The sequence below is a fragment of the Papaver somniferum genome, chromosome 8 (genome assembly GCF_003573695.1).
Source record: "Papaver somniferum cultivar HN1 chromosome 8, ASM357369v1, whole genome shotgun sequence".
In the NCBI taxonomy this organism is placed as follows: Eukaryota; Viridiplantae; Streptophyta; class Magnoliopsida; order Ranunculales; family Papaveraceae; genus Papaver; species Papaver somniferum.
Window position 1 is genome coordinate 18,856,803 of NC_039365.1, and position 22,308 is coordinate 18,879,110.

The 22,308-nt window shown below is 37.4% G+C and overlaps 1 protein-coding gene across 1 annotated transcript; it reads right to left on the minus strand.

The window, feature by feature from the left end:
• Positions 1-1,740: 1,740 nt before the first annotated feature.
• LOC113301587 lies at positions 1,741-3,355 on the minus strand. Its single transcript, XM_026550364.1, has one exon. The coding sequence runs from the start codon at positions 3,234-3,236 to the stop codon at positions 1,821-1,823; it is 1,416 nt and encodes a 471-aa protein (XP_026406149.1). The 5' UTR covers positions 3,237-3,355; the 3' UTR covers positions 1,741-1,820.
• Between the last annotated feature and the right edge of the window lie 18,953 nt (positions 3,356-22,308).

A 22,308-nucleotide genomic window follows, 5' to 3' on the forward strand; every position in this document is an offset into this window, starting at 1 on the left:
TTATACAATATAAGCATGACCACATTGCTAATTGATGTCAAAGTCTCAGATCCTCTATGGTTTTAGCAAAACATTCTAGTCCACACTTGTAAAACATTATGAAACATATTAGATACCTAAAAGCAAAAAAAGCAAGAGCTACTGTGAAAATCGACCTCTATGAGAGTGTCACAAGAAATACTATCCAGTTTAACTGCGAGCCCAATTTATCCACCCAGTGATAAAAGATCCATACCCAAAATTGTTACAGGGTACATCTTACAATTCTGTTGCTTCAGCAAAATATTACCCAGAGGGTCAAAATTAAGATAACTAGGTCACTAAAGAAGTGAAGAGTGACAAGCGTAACATGGAGAGGAAAGGGAATATTGGCAAAACACTCTTAGCTTATAAGTATTCAAAAAATACACTCATTTAGATTCCAAAAGAAGGCGTTATGACGCATGCAAAAAAGTTGGAACGACAAAGCACCGTTGGGAAGAAGGGGTTTTCCTAAGAAAGAAAACAACCACTGCGTTCGCCTCGAGTATGATGTCCTAGCAACCAGAGAGTAAACAGCAAGGAGAAAAGCAAGAGTAACAAACAATGAACAAACGATTTGACAAACAGGAGATTTTTCCAACCTAAGTTATGAAAGGTAATACAAACCTAAAAGACAACTGAACATCCTATACCAGTGTCTAGAGGAGAGTCCTTCATAAGGATAAGTCACTATCTATTTCGATTATTCACTCCACTTTTGCCCACTCCATCTACTCTTTACTCAAGGGTGAAAGACCCACCACTCTAGTCGTGTGTCGTGGTAATATTACTGGTTCATTTTCATTGCAAAGAAAAACACATAATAAGGTGATAAAATATAGTTACAGGGTGTATCTTATCATGTAGGGTAAAGAACTAAAGATGTAGCCAATAGCTATCTGTATACATGTCATAGGTTCAGAGCCATGTTTACAGGAAAGCACAGAACTCCAATAAGCACTAGGCAGATTAGTCTATGCCAAATAAAACTCGTGGAAGAAATAAATAGCAACCAAACAGTTTAAAAATGGAATTTACTGGAAAACATTTGCTTACTTAAAATCAGATTTTGAGTTGATGCAGCGACTACTACTCATAGGGTCCAAATTAAGATAGCAAAATTTATAATGATAACGATGCACATGACGAACTCAAGATCAATTTCAGCAGACTACCTCAAGCATTCTATAAAGGTTATATAAGCATGACCTACATTCCTAACTGATGTCAAAGGCACAGACACGTCCCGAACATCTGATACAAGTTCGTTATAACTGGTACATAAATCAGGAACGCCACAGTACTGTTGTAGAATAAGGTTTTCTGAGATAGAAACACCACCACCAATGTTCGTCTCGAGTATGATGTCCAAACGACCAAAGAGTAAACAACATAGAGAAGGGCAAGAGAAACAAACAATTCCACAAACAAAAGGTTCTACTAACCTAAATCATACTAGCCCACATGTTATGAAGTATATAACTCCGATAAACAGTAGGCAGATTAGCTTATGCTTAATAAAAAACTTGGACGAACAGTTAAAACAATGGAGTTCACTGAAATCAGATTTTGAGTCGATTCAGCAACAATTACCCATGGAGTCCAAATTAAGATAACTAGATTCTTAATGGTCACAACACATAGTTTAACATATCTTGTGTAATTAAAGCTACTTTTTGTACAATTTTCACCAAAAAAGTGTAACGTAAACAAGAGAGATAAATAACAAAAGCAGCACAACAATCTTCATTTATAACTATTTTAAAAAAAATCACTGAATTAGATTACAATGGTAGCCGTTATGACACATACAAAAATCCCGTACGATATAGTACAAGGCTTAATGAACTAAATATTGCACACACAAAAACAACCCACCAAGCCATAAACAATGCCACTTCTTTTACAAATGCAGAACATGGTAAGAAATTGTATATAAATGGGAAATTCGTGAGTAAGCTCTTACCTTCTTCTTCTTCGATTTGCGACAATCCAAGAAACAGAAGAACCAATGCGGATGGTGCAAGAAACTGCAATACTACCAAACACATATAGTAATTATGCAAGAAGATTTTTGCTCTGCTGAATTCCAAGTCCGGAACTTTACTAGCATGTAATCTCTGGTACCACGACAGAACTGCCTCGTTCAGATACATTTGCAAATTAGGCCTCAATGCCAAAAACTGTGAAACCCCAAAAGCCAGTAAACACATTAGCCTAAACTTATCGAAATCTGATTGTGCCATACCCAAATTCCCAACCAATTTCTCCCCAGCCAACTTCTCACTAGAATTCACTACTTTAACAAACATTGCTGCCACAGGTTTAATCCACAATAAACATGTGAACATTCCAATGATAAAATTCACATAAAGAAGAAACCTGGCAAACCATCCACAAGAAATGATCGATAAATTCCATCGAAGTTGATCCGTTCCAAGCCAAAACGATCGGGCAATCTTCATTGCAGGCATAAACAAAATCCCACAAAGACAACCAGCTAAAATAGCTACAACAACCTTCCCAGACCCATCAATCCCCTCAAATTCAAAATCAAACACTGAAGGAACAACCATAAGCAAAATTGAAAACCCCAATACAAACCCTAACCCACCAACAATCAAACTCAATTGCTTCTCAGATCTCTTACTTGCAGATCTCTCAAACGAAAGCTTACCAATTACAACAACTACTTTCAAAATCGAGAAAAACCCTAACAAAATCGGAACCACAGATCCATTAACAAAAACTCCAGATTTGTCAGATATATTCAACCCCCATTTGTGCAGCATAAGTGATGAAATTGAAATGAAAGAATAAACAAAAACATTCTGATAATCAGAGAAATAAAGTCTTGATCTAATATGACTATCAACTAAATGTAATCTAAATATCTGAGCATTAGTTTCATCAAACTCAAATTTACCTTTCTTAGGATGAACCCTTTTCTTGATTTGTTCATTACTACTACTTGAATCTAAATTCTGATATCCTTCTACAGAAGTGGTGCTATCACTTGGTCTACGGATTGCTGGACGAAACCCAGATTTAGTATTATCACTTGCGACGTTTTCTGGATGAATGTAAGTATTAAGACCTTCGAGAAATCGGATTGGGAGTTGAAGAAATGTGAGGATTAGAGTTAGGAGGATTGATAATCCGATTTGAAATGCCAGGTTTTTGTATTCGATTATTATTGATGATGATAACAACATTGTTTGGGTTCTCTACTTAGGTTTCACTTCAACTGAAGAAGAAAAGGTTAGTTAAACTCTGTTAGTTCCCAATCTGAGATTTCAACCTAGGTTTGGTTTTGTTGACAGAACTTTTAAGAGTTGGAAGTGAAGCTGGATAGTTTCCTGGGCTTAAACTGTGATCCCTCGTCTCAAACAGTATTGAACGGACTTGGACTTGCATATCTCACTGGTAACATTTTACTCCAACTCTACTGCTATGAGCCTCTTGTCGATTGAATTCTGAAGTACATAATTTTGAATGAGGGATGTCAGGTGACAACTTAAAAGAAAAATAACAAAGTAGCCTCAACTAAAAATATAGCATTACTGTAGTCGTTGGAACCCAATTACTAATGCTTATGCAGAATGTAAGTTCTTCCCACTATTATGATTACAAGCTGATAAAAGAAAAATAATTATGTACAACATGAACATTAGTTACACTTACATGAATGACCAAAAAAAAAAAAACTCAAATAAATTTCACCAGAATAATCGATCAATTCTCCAGAGGCTAACATCTGCAACCAGTTTTTGAAGTTTGAAGGGATGAATTTTTCTTTTCTTGTACTCCCTATGTTCTTTTTTAATAAGTTGGTTCCTATAAATAAATGTTTCAAAATGAATAGGCTGGTTTTCTAATTCGGAAAGTAAATATTACTTTAGTTTTTTTGGGACCACTTTTTCTTAACTTTTTTGATGATAAGTGTCATGTGGACAATTTCTCTTTATTTTTTTTTGTTGACAAGTGACATGGGGACCATTGCACTTCACTTTTTTTTTATTGACAAGTGTAATGAGAACTACTTTCAATGATTAGTTCACTTAATTTCCTTAATTTTCTCTAAAAACAAAATCAGCTTATTAAAAAAGAACAGAAGGAGTATTAAATATCCAGGATTGGTCGTATAATGCTCATGGACGTTCCCTGTTCGCAAGCGTTCATTCATTAAGCACTCGTGTTATTAAAAAGCACACAAGGACTCCAGCGAGGTCCACAGTCTGTATCTTCGCAGCCTACCCCAGTTAGCTTTTCCCGGTTCTTAACAAGCCTAAACTAGAATGCCTTCTAAAAGACTTTAATGAACTCTTGTCAAAACCTGGGGGAACTAGTGAAGGCTTCTAATACGGATAATGGCCTTGTCATTTTTTGAGAAGAATCAAAATCATAATGAATCATTGGATTGGATAATCAGCTTGTGAAGAATATTCAGGAAGTTGATGGAACCACTACTAGTTCTAGTATCAATTCGTAAAACAGTTGAAGCCTCTTGGCCACAACTTTCGGATATTACTACACTATCACTAACTTTAAGGCTTGGACAACCTCACCCATAAAAGGACAGTCAGGTACTTGTGGCTGTATACATATCCAAGCTATGGTTGCTATTTTGGCGAAACCTGTTCTGAGGCATGCTGAATAATGTCAAAATAGGGTTACCAAATAAAAAACACCATCATCCCTTATCTACTTTTTTCTATAATGGCATAACTACCCTTATATAATTAGTGTTACTAATTATAATAAGTTTAATGATTGACTAAGTTAAGCTGTGAGTGTTATATTAATTGAAAAAATCTGATTTTTGAGTGAGAGTGGGATTTTTGAGAGAGAGGAAGAAGAAGTGGAAATAAAAACTAGGGTTTTTGAGATTTGTGAGATTTTTGTTATTCAAAATGGATGATCCGGGAGAATCTTCGTCTCGTAACGAGGATATAATATACATCAACTACAACAATGATCTGGGCAAGACCAAGACGAAGAAAAAGAGTTCCGTGTATTAGAACAGTTCGGCTAGTTCGATCTCTTACATTCGATAGCCGAACCTTTTATGTCAGCCGAACATCACATTAAAATTTCAATTTCTTCCTAAGTCCAAAGTTCGGCTTTATATGTACACTATCGAACTAGTCGAACTAGAAGAAGCAGAAGGTTCGTCTTTTGTTTGAAAATTTTGAAATAGCCGAACCTTGATTTATTCTGAGAATTTCCCTGGTTCGTCTTTGTTTTCAAATTTTCGAATTAGCCGAACCTCTAGCTAGTTTCTTTGTTTGAGTTATCTAACCACGCCGTATTCTTGTAGATCGTGATTGATGAACCTCAACCAATGCATGAGCAACCTTCGACTGTTAACACTATTCGCGAAGACAATCGAGATCGCTTACCCAGATACATAATTCCAGTATCAATGTTAGAATACAGGCATCCAACTCAAAACCAATTGGCCATGAGTGGAGAGGCCTATAGAGTTATAAATCGCAGGATCTTAGATTGCCCATACTATGTGGGACTAATAATCTCAACACGCCCCCTCACGTGTAGCCTCGTTGGGTCTAACACGTGGACAATAAATCGGGTGACGCGGAGTAAAGGCGCGGTCAAAACGACTCGTCGCAAGTAGCTTGCTCTGATACCATGTTAAAACTTTGGTAAATTCCTTTCTTAATCTTATTCATAGTAGTTCTATAGATATTTATACATGACCGATAACTTGAGACTCAAAACTTTCCTAAGACACGGATTTGATACTTTCCTTATAAGTCTCAAAATCATGACTTAAATGGACAATCCTTTCCTAGTATATGACCACACTTTCCTAAAATATCACTTACCTTATCAGTCTCATATTAATGACTTACATGGACAATACTTTCCATAGACTGACCACTACGGTCTTGGAAAGTATTACACTTTGTGTTGCAGCAGCCAACAGTTTCGACTCGCAACGAGAGTGTTCAGCCTGGTCATGATTTTGAGACCGAGGTGACTGGTGTATCAGCTGAGACTGATCAGCTGAATCCAGCGTTTGACTGGAGTGACGATGAAGACGTAACAGCGACAACAGGAGAAAGTGTGGCAGTACCAGGCGTAACTGCGACAGCAGGAGACGTTGTAGGCATACCGGGCGTAACTGTGCCACAAGGAGAAGGTGTAGCAGTTCAAGATGTGACTGCAACGGAAGAAGAACGTGTAGCAGTTCAAGAGAGATCTGACATTATGAGTCCGGGCAATGATGTTGCAGTAGAAGGTGATATGGGTAAAGGAAAGCGTACGAAAATTCCATCGAGTAGGCTTAAGGGATTTGTGACGCACACCACTCGAGAAAACAGTCCATCTCATCTTCATTCATCACAATCATCCTCCTCAGGTACACCGTATCCTTTGACATATTATGTTAGTTGTGATAAATTTTCTACACCGTATAAGAAATTTCTTGCAGCTATAACTGCGAGTTCTGCACCTCGCAACTTTAAAGAAGCAATGAAACATCCAGGATGGAGGAAATCCATGGAGGAAGAAATACGAGCACTAGAAGAACAAGATACCTGGGTTTTGCAAGAATTACCGGAGGGCAAGAGAGCACTAGGAAGTAAATGGATATATACAGAAAAGTATGATGAAAATGGGAATTTGGTTCGTTTAAAAGCAAGATTGGTGATCTTTGGAAATCATCAGGTGGAAGGCTTAGATTACAAAGAGACCTTTGCACCTGTAGCAAAAATGACAACAGTGCGCACTTTTCTAGCTGTTGCAGCTGTTAAAAATTGGGAAGTACATCAGATGGATGTGCACAATGCATTTATACATGGAGATTTGGAGGAAGAGGTGTATATGAAAATACCACCTGGATTTGCGAGAGGTAATCCTAATATGGTATGTAGAATGAAGAAATCATTGTATGGTTTGAAACAGGCTCCACGTTGTTGGTTCGCAAAACTATCAACAGCTTTGAAGAATTATGGTTTTCGGCAATCTTATTCAGACTATTCTCTCTTCACTATGATCAAAGGAAAGATGCAGCTTAATGTTTTGGTGTATGTGGATGATTTGATTGTTGCAGGAGATAATATAGTGGAGCTAAATAAATTTAAAACATATTTGGGACAGTGTTTCAAGATGAAAGATTTGGGAAAATTAAAATATTTTCTGGGCTTGGAGATAGCTCGCAGTAAGCAAGGCATTTATGTTTGTCAACGGAAATATGCATTGGACATTATTATGGAGACGGGGTTATTGGGAGCAAAACCAACAGAGTTTCCAATGGAAACTAATCATCGTCTAGCTTTGGCAACAGGGCCGTTGCTGATTGATGCAGAAAGGTATCGACGACTGATTGGAAGATTGATTTATCTGGCTGTGACTAGACCAGATCTAGCTTATTCTGTGCATATTTTGTCACAGTTTATGCAGCATCCAAGACAAGAACATTGGGAAGCTGCACTTCGGGTAGTTAGATATTTGAAAAAGAATCCTGGGCAAGGAATTTTGTTGCGCTCTGATAGTAGTCTAAGTTTAAAAGGCTGGTGTGATTCAGACTGGGCAAGTTGTCCTTTGACTAGACGATCGTTGACAGGATGGTTTGTGCTTCTTGGAGATTCACCAGTGTCTTGGAAGACCAAAAAGCAGTACACAGTTTCTCGGAGTTCAGCTGAAGCATAATACAGATCTATGGTTGCAGCTACTTGTGAATTGAAGTGGTTGAAGCAATTACTAGGTGATTTGGGAGTTTGTCATACACAGGGAATGAGTCTTCTTTGTGATAGTCAGTCGGCATTGTATATTGCTCAGAATCCCGTTTTTCACGAAAGAACTAAACATATAGAAGTGGATTGTCATCTCATTAGGGATGTGATAGTACAGAAAATTATTTCTCCCTCTTATACGCCTACGGGGTTGCAGTTGGCGGATATCTTCACCAAATCATTAGGACGAGTTCAGTTTCAAGGTCTTTTGTCCAAGATGGGCATTTGTGACCTGCATGCTCCGTCTTGAGGGGGGGGTATTAAGGAAAGTGTAACACTTTCCAAGACCGTAGTGGTCAATCTATGGAAAGTATTGTCCATGTAAGTCATTAATATGAGACTGATAAGGTAAGTGATATTTTAGGAAAGTGTGGTCATATACTAGGAAAGGATTGTCCATGTAAGTCATGATTTTGAGACTTATAAGGAAAGTCTCAAATCCGTGTCTTAGGAAAGTTTTGAGTCTCAAGTTATCGGTCATGTATAAATATCTATAGAACTACTATGAATAAGATTAAGAAAGGAATTTACCAAAGTTTTAACAGATTTCAATACCATTCCAGTTCAACTTCACTAATTGAACTGATATGATTTGCAATAAAAAAAAATGTAAGACTTCATATCCCAGTTTCATCTTAGTATCAATACCATACAATTTCCACATTTCCACCACACTACAAATACTTATAAAAACTCAGTTCACCAAAAATCACAGATATTAAAATAAAATTTTATCTCCTCAAAAAAAGGTGCTTCTCACAAACTCTAATCACCCATATCATAATCATAATATCAGATTAAATTTTTGTTACTGAAAAACAAGAAAACACAACCAAAGGTGGAAAATCATTGCGCATGGTGATTACAAACATCAAATTATCGTAGCCCAGTGGAGTTAATACTCTGGGTTGATTGGGCTAGTTTTCCTTTCGTATTTGGTGGTTAATGTGACAGTATACTATATAGCAACAACGTGTTGCAATGCTGGAGATGAAATGAAAACTGCATGAGGTTCCATATCTCTGTTATGTTAAAAAAGTGGGATGACAGAATAGAGGAGAAGAGACCAGAAAACACCCCTAATTCGAAGTATATTTTATAGATAAAAAGTAAGCTGTTTTCCAAATTTTTTACTAGTTGAAAAGACAGTTTCTTCATATTCTTTTCCCGTTTTGTTATCCATGTTATTTTAGCCTGCAATTTTCCTCTAGAAGCCGTAATAGTAAGCCACCCTATCAATATATTCCCACAGGCCATGTTAGCAGTACCTATGGAAATGTACATCTCAACTTAACATATCAAACCAATGACTAAACTAAACCAAGTTGCTTAACACCACAAAGATCGAAATCATTTTTCATTGTTCTCGACTACCTAGTTAAATTAGAGGCAAAAGACCCGAAGCTCCATATGGGAGGAAAGCAAGTACAAAAAATAAGCGACTGAGGTGGAAGACTGATTTAAAGCTCCACACTCTTAATTCATGCTCATTGCACCATGTTCAAAACCCTTGGCCTCTTCTTAATGCTGACTTAACGATATGGCCATCGTATTGCACCATAAAAATCAAACTCGTACAACAGCGTAGCTAAATGACTAACCATTGTCCATGGAATTGCTACACATACCACAATCTTGTTTGTAGCTATATTTTATTAAGAAGCAGTAACTACGGTAGACTACATGCCAAACAAGCACACTAAACTAATGATCAAACTACTATTCTAGCGCCTTAAAAGTGTCGGTCTTTACATCAATTTTATACCTGAGAAGCTCTATTGGCAACCAAAGTTCGGCTTAAATTAAAGTGCACTCGAGTGAAACGAACTTCAAAATAGTTTAGGTTCGTCTCCAAACGGCAACCAAAATTTGGGCCGAACTGTTCTTCCACAGAGCAAAAAATAAAGAAAAAACCTAGGTTCGTCCCTTTTTGTCGCAAATATTTGGGCCAAACCCACTTTTGGAAACCCTAATTTCAATTAAGAAATCCTACTCTATCGATCAAACAGAGTAAGAACAATTAAAATTAAGATGGATTTATATAAATACCTTCTAATATACACTAGGGGTTTATTTGAATCTGGATTTTGTGAATCAACACCCCTCGATTTGATTTGTTCTTCGCTTGCTCTAGAACTTGCTTGATTGTATTGCAGTCAAACATGAACGTCTGGAAGTACACCAAAATATAGTTTAAGTTTTTAATTATAATTGAAGGTTATTTATGTAATTTAATCTAATTAATGGGTAGCCTAGTAATGTTGGGGCACTGGACAAACACCCCTTATAAGGATATCGTTTAGTATGTCTCCAAAAAAAAATGTGTATGCCTCGAAATAGGTTTCATTTTGGCCACACTGTCTAATGAAATAGACCCAATAGATGGATTGACAATCAATCCTAAACTTTCCTTACTGACAAGTGGACTAGCCCAGGTGACCAAATTCTCTTGACCTTGTGGTCCTGACATGTCTACAGCTTCCCTTCCTGTCAGAAGCTCGAGAAGAAATATACCATACTTAAAGCACCACTCTTGACAAGAAGATGGCATGATCATTGCATACTCCGGGGTTACATACTGTATACAAAAAAGGAATTTCAGAACATATATCGTTGGAGGGTTACTGCAAGCAATCACTACACCATTTTTCCCGAATAGTAACTGAAATTCGTAACGGCCCAGCGACTGTTACAAAATTGACAGTTACAAAAAGCCGTTACAACCTAATTGTAACACGTTGAAGCCGTTACGAAATTTTTTTGTGATTCGTAACAAGTGTCAGCTGTTACGAATCATAACAGGCTAATTATTTACGCGTGCTGCTCACACGCTTGGTCACACTAGAGTCGGGTAACAGGTGTATTTGCGCGTAAACAGATTATAAACCTTCTCAATATGATACATAGGTATTATTTATGATTAGTCAATCTGAACTGACAGCATATTATATTTCTGATTCTGATTTACGATTTTAGTTGTGGTATGTACTGTTCATTGCATAAATAAGGTTTAGTATTAAGTTTATGTCTCTTTAATAATTATACATGATAGGTAGGGTTCATTGCTTAAATAAGTTTCAAAATTTTTCATGTAACTCATCTTTAAGTGTATGAATCAAGTATCAATCTTTTTTGCACATGTATTCATAAATCCAGTCAGTTCCACTGATATGATAGTATAGGAATTTAGTTATATTTCATTTGATGGTAGTTTGCAAATATGCGTGCTGTCAAAGAGTTGTTGTTAATGTCATTGTTTGGCTTTACAGATGCCAAGCTTTTGATTGGTAGGAGATTCAGTAACACCACTGTCTAGGGTGATATGAAGCACTGGCCATTCAAGGTTCTATGCGGTCTAGCTGACAAGCCCATGATTGAGGTCTCATACAAGTATGAGGAGTAGCAGTTTGCTGCTGAGGAGATCTCTTAAATTGAAGGTCATACCTGAAAAAGTATGGGGTTGTGGGTCTTCTTTAAGAGTGTTGGATATAAGTAGAAATTCTATTCATGAAATTCCTTCTCAGATTGGTTCTTTAAACTCAATCCAGGTATACGATTTAGTATATACTATTGGTTTTATTCGATTTGAAGGGGATTGTAATTTTATTATGTTTGTAATTTGTCGTGCTATATGTATCTTGTGCAGTTTAACTTCATTACCGTCTTGATTGGGTGGTTTGGTCTCTCTAACACAACTTCATGTTGCAAACAACAAGCTGACTATTTTCAACGTCTGGAAATCTTGAAAGTAAATAACAACAGGTAATACTCACGTTTATAACCATTTTCACTTTGTGAATTTTACCGTAGTTAAAGTAATTGCTCTCTCTAAATTATTCATGTTATTTCTTTGGTAGTAGGATAAGCTCAGTTCCGTCGAATATAGGGAATTGTGTCTCCCTTGTCGAGGTGGTATTCAGATCTTCTCAATCAGGTATTGACTTTTGATTCTATATTTTTCTTATCTAAAACTTGTGCAAGAGGTGATAGTCTTATGTATCCAAGTATTATGTCACACAAGCAGTTTGAAGGGTGGGAAATTTTTGATGAGCGTCATAGATTAAAGCATCAGAAGCAACTGGATTTTAGAGTTGGAAGTTCTGGTGTGTTTGATGAATGTGCTGATAAAGATTAATAAGGTACTCGATCTCTCAAGTCACATATTACGGCTGCTAAACCGTTGTTAACAGTGTTTTGTGTCTGCAGGTGAAGTACTGCGTAGCTGCTTCTTTCTTGGTAGAGAAATCCTGTAAGAGCAATGGCCATTAGATTGAAGATACATAGCTGTTGTCGCGTTGGATTCCATCAGCTTTGTCTATCCTGCTTCAGATGCAGCAGTCTGCGGCATGAGAAGGCTTTTATGTGAGTTGTGTTTGTGTTTCTGTTAGCCTGTGACATGGGAAAACTTAGATATAAGTTAGGAACTTAGAAAGTTTTTTAAGTTTCTGTGAACTGAACTTTGAAACTTAGTAAATTTTTGTCTATGTATTCCCTCAGAATTTGATACTTAACAAAAAAAAAATTGATACTTAGAAAAATTTGTGTTTTTTTTATATGAATGTGTAGATATGAATTGATTAGGTATAGTATGACTTGATTGAAAAATTATGCCACATAGTTCAAGATATCCAATCTGCAATGCCAGCATCAGTTGGCTCAAACTTGGTCAGCACCTCAAAATTTCCATCTCCACAGGGTGTTTCTGCTTCACCTCTATCATCTCCACATGGTGTTTCTGCTTCACCTCTATCATCTCCACAAGCTGCGACGAGCTCACCAGCTGCATCAGGAGTACATGGCATGCCGCGTTGTTCATTACTGAACTTCGAGGGTCAAGTGGTTGCAACTGGTAACATCTGTACTGGTGGTTTAGGAGAAATAATTCACGGATATCATGTACCCTTACATCTTGCCAAGGTGTGTATCGATACTATTTCCAAGCCAGATGCAATAACTGTGAATGCCAACAAGTTTTTAGGCTTATTTTCCCTTTTTTTTCCAGTTCACACTTGTGTATGTATGCTGACTGATACGCATACTCTTATGCAGTTGTGCATAAGAATATATTTACTTGAAGCAACTTATGCAGTGCTGCATAACAAGTATTTAGGCTTATTTTCCCCTTTTTTTTTGCAGTTCACACTTTTGTATGTATGCTGACTCATACGCATACTCTTATGCAGTTGTGCATAAGAATAGCTTTACTTGAAGAAACTTTTTTTGTCCGATGTAACTTTTTCCTGAATTATGTGAACACAAACCGGCTTATGAATGGATATGCACTTTCAGTTCATCATTTATTTTTATATGTGTGGGTGGCTTTTGTTCTGTTATATGTGAATGCACAGGGGACTTCTCGCAAGGTCAGCTGAAGCAGCAGTAGCCATCCGAGGAAATATCAATCCCTGGTAAGTACTTCACTTGGTTATATTTGTACTATAAAGTTTAAGAGGTGTGGTTTCTGACCTTCAATTTATACTTGCAAGGTATTATGCTGGTGGGAAGTGAACTACAGCTGGATTGGCATCAACTTGTGTACCTGCTAGAATACCGGGTAAGTACTTAACATGTATATTTCTAGATTCCATGTTTCTTACGGGACTTTTGTTTGTTGCGCGTGCGAGAGAGCTTATGGACTTTGGTTTGTTTCAGGACCAATTGCAATGATGGCATGGATCAGTAGTTGCAGTTTCAGTTGAAGCTCTTGATGACTAAATCATGGGATTGTTCTTATTACAAAACCACAGTAAGTATTTCTCATTGTTCTTCTCCCCAATTTATATTTTTTTGAATTTTTGTCTGCTTTTAACATAGGTTGGTATATATGCTTAGGAAGTTTAAACTTAGCAGATACTTTTCATCTATAACTTTATGCATGGATTTCGAACTTGAAGTCTTAAAATTTGCAGCTTCAAGTTGGTTTATCAGCTCTAGCTGCGAACATAGAAAATTTGCAGTAAGTTTCTATGTACAGTCTAAGTTATATAAATTTGTGAACATTGGAATTTCTATGAACTGATACTTATGGGAATTTGTATACATTCCCCTACTATTTGATACTTAGAATAATTTAAGTTCTTTTTTGTATGAATCCTTTGTATGAATCCATTTGAATGTGATAAGAATTGATTGAATGGACATGAATTTGATTGAAAAAAATACTGTTGATTGTGAAGGATAAATGAAAGGTGTATGAAGGTGGTTATTTTGAATTCCGGCGTATTCCGGCCGAGAATGAGCTGCCGGTCAACCTTGACCTGGTCAAAATTAGTCATTGTTGACTGATTTTGACTAGGTCAAGGTTGACCGGCAGTAATTTTTTACTGTTGCAAAAAATTCGTAACGGCCTCAGCTTGTTACAACGTTCTGTTACTAAATAAATTGGTAACGGATTTCGCATGTTACGACAGTGCCACGTAGTAACGGCTTCGCTGTTACAAGAGCCGTTACAAAAAAAATCGTAACGGCTGCTGGGCCGTTACAAAAAGTTGTAGCACCCCTTTTCGCAACGGTTGTGAACAGTTTCAACACCGATTCGTAACGATTAGTAACCGTTTTGAATCGGAAAAAATGGTGTAGTGAATATAATTAGCCACCTAGTCATAATAAGGGGGCCATTTCCATTTTCCGTTAATCTAGGTTAATTTTTGGTGAGAAAGGCGAAGAATAGTCATTGGGAAATAATTGCTTACCAAATACTCCTATAATAAATTCGATAGAGAAAAACAATCAATCCATACCCAAAAGTTCCCAGGATATGGAAACTAACCTTTTGATTCAATTAATTTTGCTCCGTGAAATTCCTTGGGCACTCCTATGTGGGTTGTTAGTTGTTACAACCAAAACCTAAACCAAGCATACGAAAGTTGATTGTTATTAGAACACATTGATGTTGATCTATTCTTTGTCTGTAAACGTATTCAAACTATTTTACATTTGCTCATGTCAGATTATGTGCAACATACCACCAAAAGCTAGGAAAAATTAAAACAATAGCCAGAACTGATGTTACTAGGAATTATTTGGAAGAACAAAAATCAGTTGCCAGAAGTACACCAGTCACTCAGTCAGTTTCCAGGTAATGAACAAACGTGAGTTTGCAAATTCATTAACATTTCGAGGGACAAATCCTCTCTATAAATATTCAAACAATTCTTATCCAACTTTCAGGCTCTAGAGCCTGACCTCTAATTAACCACACTAATACAAAATATCAAAGAAAATGTAATACATGTCCAAAGATTATGGAAATACTTCCTCATAATATTTTAACATCAGTAAAATGAAATCTAGCAAACTTATGGGAAATCAACAACCATGACAATTTACACATACTAATGCAATTCAAAAAGATCGAGTAGAATAATGTTACCTTTGTCATTAGCATCACCAATCCAATTACGGGAAGTAAAGTTCCAGTCCTCAGCCATGTTCTCATCCTTCTTCCAGTCGGGTTTGACAAATCGATTTTCCCATCCACCAATAACAATCCACAATTAATAATACAAGCAACAAGATCTCTCACTCAAATTTACAGAGGTATAGCTAATTCATCTACAAGTTTCTCACAATCCTCGAAAAGAAAAGAAAACACACATCAAACACAAAATCTGGGCTGCTCATCTTGTCTTTGCTGTAGCTGAGTAAACTGTTCATCCAGAAATCCCTAAAACAAGCAAAAGACAGAGAAAAAAATTATACCGGAAAACCTGAATTAGACTTGTGAATATAGGGAGAGTCATCTGTTGAATTCTAATAATCGACTCGCGGAAAGGTGACCACCATGATGGCACTGTTGATGACAATAAGCAGCAGTTGTAATAGCTGAGAATAGCGCATATAGGGTAGGAAATCCAGTAGCACGAGCGAGGAAGGCAGAATGAAGTAATGGTGGCCACAACGAAAGACAACAATACCAACCGTATGAACTTCATTGTGACGGGTAACAAGGGTAGAATAAGTAGGATGAGAATTGAGAGTGGCATAAGCCGTGGATGATTCTCAAATGGACTACCATTGCTGCCTTGTTGATACTTTAAAACCATCAAATCTATCATTACTGGTATTCCAAATTTCTCAATTGCACCACCACCACCACCACATGTCCACTGATGTTGTTGTTGGGGTTCAAGTTCAACATATTGTGGACGGCTTTCAAGGAAGTAGTAGTGGTAGTGTGATCGGCTTCTTGAAGTACGTCGCCCATATACTAAAGGAATTGGTTTACCCATGCCTGCTGATGAGTTCTGATTGATTTTGCAGGGCTTTTATAGATGGAAACAATGTTAGTCAATGGATCAGTCGTCGTGGAACCATGTGAAAAGAGGTAAGTTGGATGTCTTAATGAAATGAAAGTGATGCCTTAGTGTCTGTCTCAGTGAATGAAACTGAAGTTTCCTAGCAAAAAAGAGAATGAAAGCGATGTTGGATGCCTTAGTGCCTTGGCAAATGAAACCGGTGTCTGTCGGATGAATAAGACGGTTGAAAAAAGTGAAGCCGGATTGCTGTTGTCCCAAATTTCTCATCATTATGTAATTCTGATCACCGGGCATAACTTGTGATCCAGTGTAATGACACTATTTTCATCCAGTTCGCTCAGAGAGAGACCTATATTAATATTAGTATTGTTGCTCTGATCAATTCTGGTTAAAACTTTTTATACGTGGAAGGAAGACGTTCATTAGACTAGTTAGTGGGCATAATTTCACAGTGGTGTCAGTCTTTTATACAGTGTAAAACGGTTTCCAGAATTTGAGAGTCATTTTCAGAATTTGATGGTGATGGTCGCTGTCAGTTTCAGAATTTGATAGTGATAGGCCCTGTCATTTTCATAGCTCAACATGCTTCAGATTTCTGTAGCAGTCAGTCTTCTTATTTGGATAGTGATTTTTCGCATCGCAGGGAGCATTACGGGTCAATGGACAGGAATAAACTAAAATTTGATGGGTTTTTATTTTACACAGTAAAAAAAAGAGGAAAGATTATTTAAATACCCCATCTTTTTTTCTCTTTGCAAAAATACCTCTAAGAGCTAGCACTATGGAGAGGGATTGGGAAGGCCTATCCCTCTCCATCCCTCAAAATTCCAAAAACTCAAGTCCTATGGTCTCCTAAATCCCTACTCATGTAAGGATACTCACCTCTTTCTTTACAAGGCTGATCAGATCTGATCAGCCTTGTAGGGAAGGAAAATCACACGGGTACTCAGTACCAGTAAAGTCGTTGATACGGTTACTCAGTACGCGTAGTTTTTTGAACGGGTACTGAGTACGTGTTTCGTAAATTTTATTTGTTTGACCTTTTTTTGTTTACACCTCTCTCACACCCGATCCTAACCATCCATCATTAATAACGACTCTATCTTCTACACCGTCGGATCCCAACGGCCATTTTTTCAAAATCTTCTATAAATACCACTCTAATTCTATAACCGGTTCCATGCGTAAAATAATCATTCATCATTTTGGCATCATGCCACACTCGATCACGCGTTATTACACTACGTGTCTGTACCTCCCTTGGTATAGGTTGTCTAATAATACACAATCGTTCATCCAAACATAGTTGTGTAAACATAAGCAAATCTTCCTCTTCTTCATCACTATCACTAGAGGTATCCAAATAAATTCCATGTTTGAATCTCACATAAGAACGTATTAGACTCATTATGCACCTTAGCAAACAACAAACACAATATCAATTTGTGTATAGCATACATAAATACAAGTCTATCAAGTTTCTACATTGATATGCATTTAGATAAAACATTTCATTCAACATAAATCAAGATACTCAACAAATAATCATGCATTTTTCACTAAATATATATTTCAATAACGTTATTGAATTGCATACTACATATCCAACAAACCTAGTATCAACAATTTCATCAAAACTAGAATCAAATTAATTTTAAAACCCTAACATTAGAATCACTCACCTTAGATGATTTTTTGGATGAAATTTGAAATTGAAGAATGGATTTGTTTCACCTTGTAGTAACCATCAAACCCTTTTAGTCTAGAAATCGAATCGCAATGAATCAACATGAAAATCGAAAGGGGGTAAAAGGGGTTTTGAGAGGGTGAAAGGAATAGAAGAAGAAGAAATGGTCGACTGGACCAGGAACTGATGTCTTAAACCTATGAAACGCGTACTCAGTACCCGTTTTTCGGTCAAGTCAAAGAGTTGACTTTTACGCGTACTGAGTACCCGTTTGGCACTATTCATACGGGTACTGAGTACCCGTATCATGTAGGGAAGGGATGAGAGGGCACCATAGTAAGCTTGCCTTCTATGTGCCATCCTTTCCCTACATTTGAGGGATAGCCAGCACCATAGTGCTAGCTCTAAGGAGTATATTTTAAGTGGATAATGAAAATGAACTAGTACCTTTTTGGATAATGAAAATGAACTAGTATGCTTTTGACTTTATATAATTTTAGATGTGCCAAAAACTAGACCCTAACAACTTAAAATATGAGCGCGCGATTGGAGGATATCAAAACTAATTGGGGGATATGAATTACTTCCCCCAACCAAAGGTGTCTGCTAAGGGGTGTTTTTTGGGACGAAAATAAAACACTCTTTGATTAATTAAAAAACATTATGAAAAGACTGTTATACCCTTCCCACAAAATAAAAAACTTAAAATCAAAACCAAACACAAAATCAGTTATCCCCCATTTGAGTACCGGCATACTCATGTGTTAGGGTTAGGTTTTGAAAAAAAAAAATCTTCCATCTTCTTCTCCTGTTCTTCATCGTTCTTCATATACTCTACGATTAATAGTTGAATCAGAAATTTCATCGTCGATTAAAACCAACCCATAAGAATGCGTCCACGAAAAAAATCAGATGCCGAATTAAAATCAAAATCGATTGCTCAATGTAAATTAGAGAAAAGGCTTGCTTTGATTGTTCAAGAGCAAGAACACGAAGAACAAGAGGCTTCGTACGATCAACTTCTCGTAAACATGGCTTCTGTGAGAAGGTAGGTGATTTAGAACTGTTTAATTAGTGTTTCACGACATTAATTTGAATTTTTTCGAATACGCCGGCAGTGAGCTTCTTATAAACAGAAAACCCTAGGATTTTGTTATTCGTACCGGCATACGTGTTAGGTTAGATTCCTTGCAGGCACTCTGTTACGGCATGAGTTTTAATTTTACGTATGTTCCGGTAATGGTGTTTTGGTATCCAATGATTACCGGCATCCCCGACAATTATTTGTCAATGCCGGTATTAGTTCCCGACATGTAATGGTTTGAATTTACCATGTCGTTTCCGGTCACGGCATGGTCGATACTTTGTTTGCCGGTTGTGATGATTCTATGCTGTAATGTGGTGTATCTATGCCGGTATTAGAAATGAAATTTAGTTATTTCATGCTTCTTTTGAAATAGGTCTAAAGCAAAGGAAGCTTACAAACAAAAAACTAAAGATGCTGGCATTAAGAAAAGAAGGAAGGACGCTCTTGGTAGTCCTCAGTCTCTGCCTCCCAGAGGGAAATACCAAGGTCGCAAAATCCGCTTGGAGGATGATACAAGAGGTGAAGTTTGGGAGAGTGGTCGTGACCGTAGTAAACTCGTAATCCGTGAATCTACCGGAGCAGTTGAGGAGGAAGATGAGCAATATGAAGAGGAAAGTGATGAGGAAGATAATGAGATTGATCCAAGTCAATTAGCAAACCAAAGCCAAGGAGTAGTGGAACTAGGTGGGCCAAGTCAACAACCGACACAAGGAAAGAGAAAAGGCAAATGCAAAGTAAAAGTTAAAGGTTCGCACCTTCCTCGTATTAATGACATGATACCTGACCTTGATGGTGGTAGAATTTGGGGTGCCGCTTCTCATGATCCGGGGTATCTATTTGGCTACAAGGACTCGTGGGTTCGTACTATATATCAAACCTATGTAAGAATTTCTATCTTGTGCATATGTATTGTTTTGTATTTATGCAAAATCTCTTAATCGTATTATCTCCTAATTTTAGGATCATAAGAAGGTTGTGCATGTCTTCCAAAACCAAGCCGCGTCTCATTGGGATTTGTCTAAGGAATGTGAAGAGGTCCGAACATTAGTAAAGGATTCTGGTCTATATCCTTTGGTTGAAAATTATGTGAATCCAGATATTGTGACATTCAATTGATTCGTCGAAAGGTATCATGGTGAATCAGATACCATGCACTTCCCGTTTGGCGAGATGACCTTGATCCCTGATGATGCTCAGAACATTCTAGGCTTGAGTGTTACCGGCAAATCAATTTCATAAGGAGATCATTGTTCGGAGCTAAAATGGTCGAAGTTACACGCTCTTACTAACAAGTTGGTTGGTTGGTACTATAAAACTTCTGTGGAAAGCTTCTATGTATCTAAGATTAGTCGGACAAAGACCATCAAGCTGACGCTGCTTAAGAAGAAGGTTGAAAACACGAAGCAGAGAAAAGACAAGGATGGATGGGACCCCGCATAGATTCGTTATACAGCCGTTGCGTACCTGTTATTCATCTTGGGCACTAGGGTGTTCCCATGAGCGGACTCCGCTATACTAGTTACTTCATTCCCGTAGTGTTTATACCGATTTGTCCATTCACACACAAATTTTTCCTAGAACTTATCCAACAATTTATCCCGACAATATGAGACGGCCATTAGATACACTTCTTTATATTTGGCAATAAACATGTTCAATCTCTTTTCATATATATCCTCGGTAAGAGACCAATAAACGTTCTCCCAATCCTTTAGAAATTCCAACCACCTTTTATGATTTTCATCGTGTTCTTTGTCCACTCGCTCTTTAATCTTTCCTCTTTCATCTTCTTCTTCTTCGGGTGATAGTTTCTTCTTGCGAACATCTTCCTCTAGTTGAGCAACCATTCTCTTCTTAATATCCGCCTTAGAGGGTTCGAACAAAGCATGAAAATGTTTTATCACATTTTGACGTATATGATATGTACATAGGAAATTTTGTGCATCTGGAAATACGTCGGATATAGGATTCATTAGTGTGTCATCTTGATCGGTTATGATGACCCTCGGAAATTGATTTTCCGGGAACAATAATTTCAATTGTCGTAATTCCCAATGATAATTGTGATCCCTCTCGTTTTCCATTAAACACCTAGCCAATGTGAATGATACCTTGTCTGATGTTTTCTCTACGATGTTGAACAACGACATGTTGTATTTGTTTGTCTTGTAGGTGCAATCGATCATAAGGACACCACAACATGTATGAGCCAATTGTGAAAGAAAAGGATGTGCAATGAATATTTGAAGGGGTTTGTTGTCCGATCCTCTTTTAATGATACGCATGTAGTTGTGATCCCAAAATATCTTCTCAAATTCTTGCATAACGGTCCTACCTTCCCATTCCACCCTTCTAATGGTTGCTTGTGCGCTATAAATTGTACTTAGGGAAGAAACTTTCTGATTATCCTTTTCCTTGAAGTCTCTGAGAATCACTCTTGGTTTGATACATGCTTTCGTCATTATCTTTACATCCTCGAATTCATTAGGTTTTAGCTTCGCAACTAGGGAGTGACCAACAAAATCTTTTGGATCCCGGTGGTTATGACGGCCAAACCACACCGTACAATCTCATTCCTTTTCTTTGTCTCTTAGATAGAATACAAGCTTAAAGGGGAAATTATCCTTCCTCGTACGAGTGTTGTATACCTTATTAGTCTTCTTTGGATATACATAATCATTTCTATTATGGCTATCCTTCTTCTTGTATTTCCCACTTCTCTCGCAAACCATCTCTAAACGATTGTCTGAAAGTTGGGTATTCCTCACCAACACACACATGTTGTTAAGAGCCGTCTCTTTTTCCCAAGCAGTTGCTTCATCTGGAGATTTTATTCCCTACATAAGGACAACAATGGGAGATTATAAGGTTAATTACAAGCAATCCCCACATAAAGTTCTAAAAACTAGGTGAAAGTATTGTTTGGTAACATACCAGAGGCATTTTATAGTATTCGGACGTATCCGGACCAAGCGGTTTGGAATTTGTTGGATCAATGTATGTCACAATCTAAGGAATGAATGAAAATAAAATTGAATTAGTTCCAAATAAAATTAAATTCCGATGCCGGGTACTAGTTCCGGCATGCTCGACGACAGTGCCGCCAAAACAACCAAAGCCGGAAACATGTACCGGCATTCTCGAATAATGTTCCGGCATTCCGGAACCGCACTTGAAAAAGAGGACCTAATTTTAAACAGTACCGGAATTATATTTTCTTGAACATTAGTGCCGAAATTCGCAATACCGGCATGCTCGTTAAACGAGGTTCGAAGCCGGAAAACGGCGCCGGCATGGTCGATAGTTTTAAAACCACGCTGGTATAATACTACCAAAGTGAATAACTTATGGATGTTTTTATAGTGGTACCGGCATGCTCTATATGTAAGGTTTCAAGCCGGTATTTGTTGCCGGCGTGCTACATAATTTATAAACCACGCCGGAATTCTGTACCGGCGTGCTCGATAATTTATATACCACGCTTGTATTTAAGTT

What these genes read in the sequence shown, in the direction of transcription:
- LOC113301587 (XM_026550364.1), bottom strand. Translation starts at nt 3,236, where the DNA reads ATGTTGTTATCATCATCAATAATAATCGAATACAAAAACCTGGCATTT.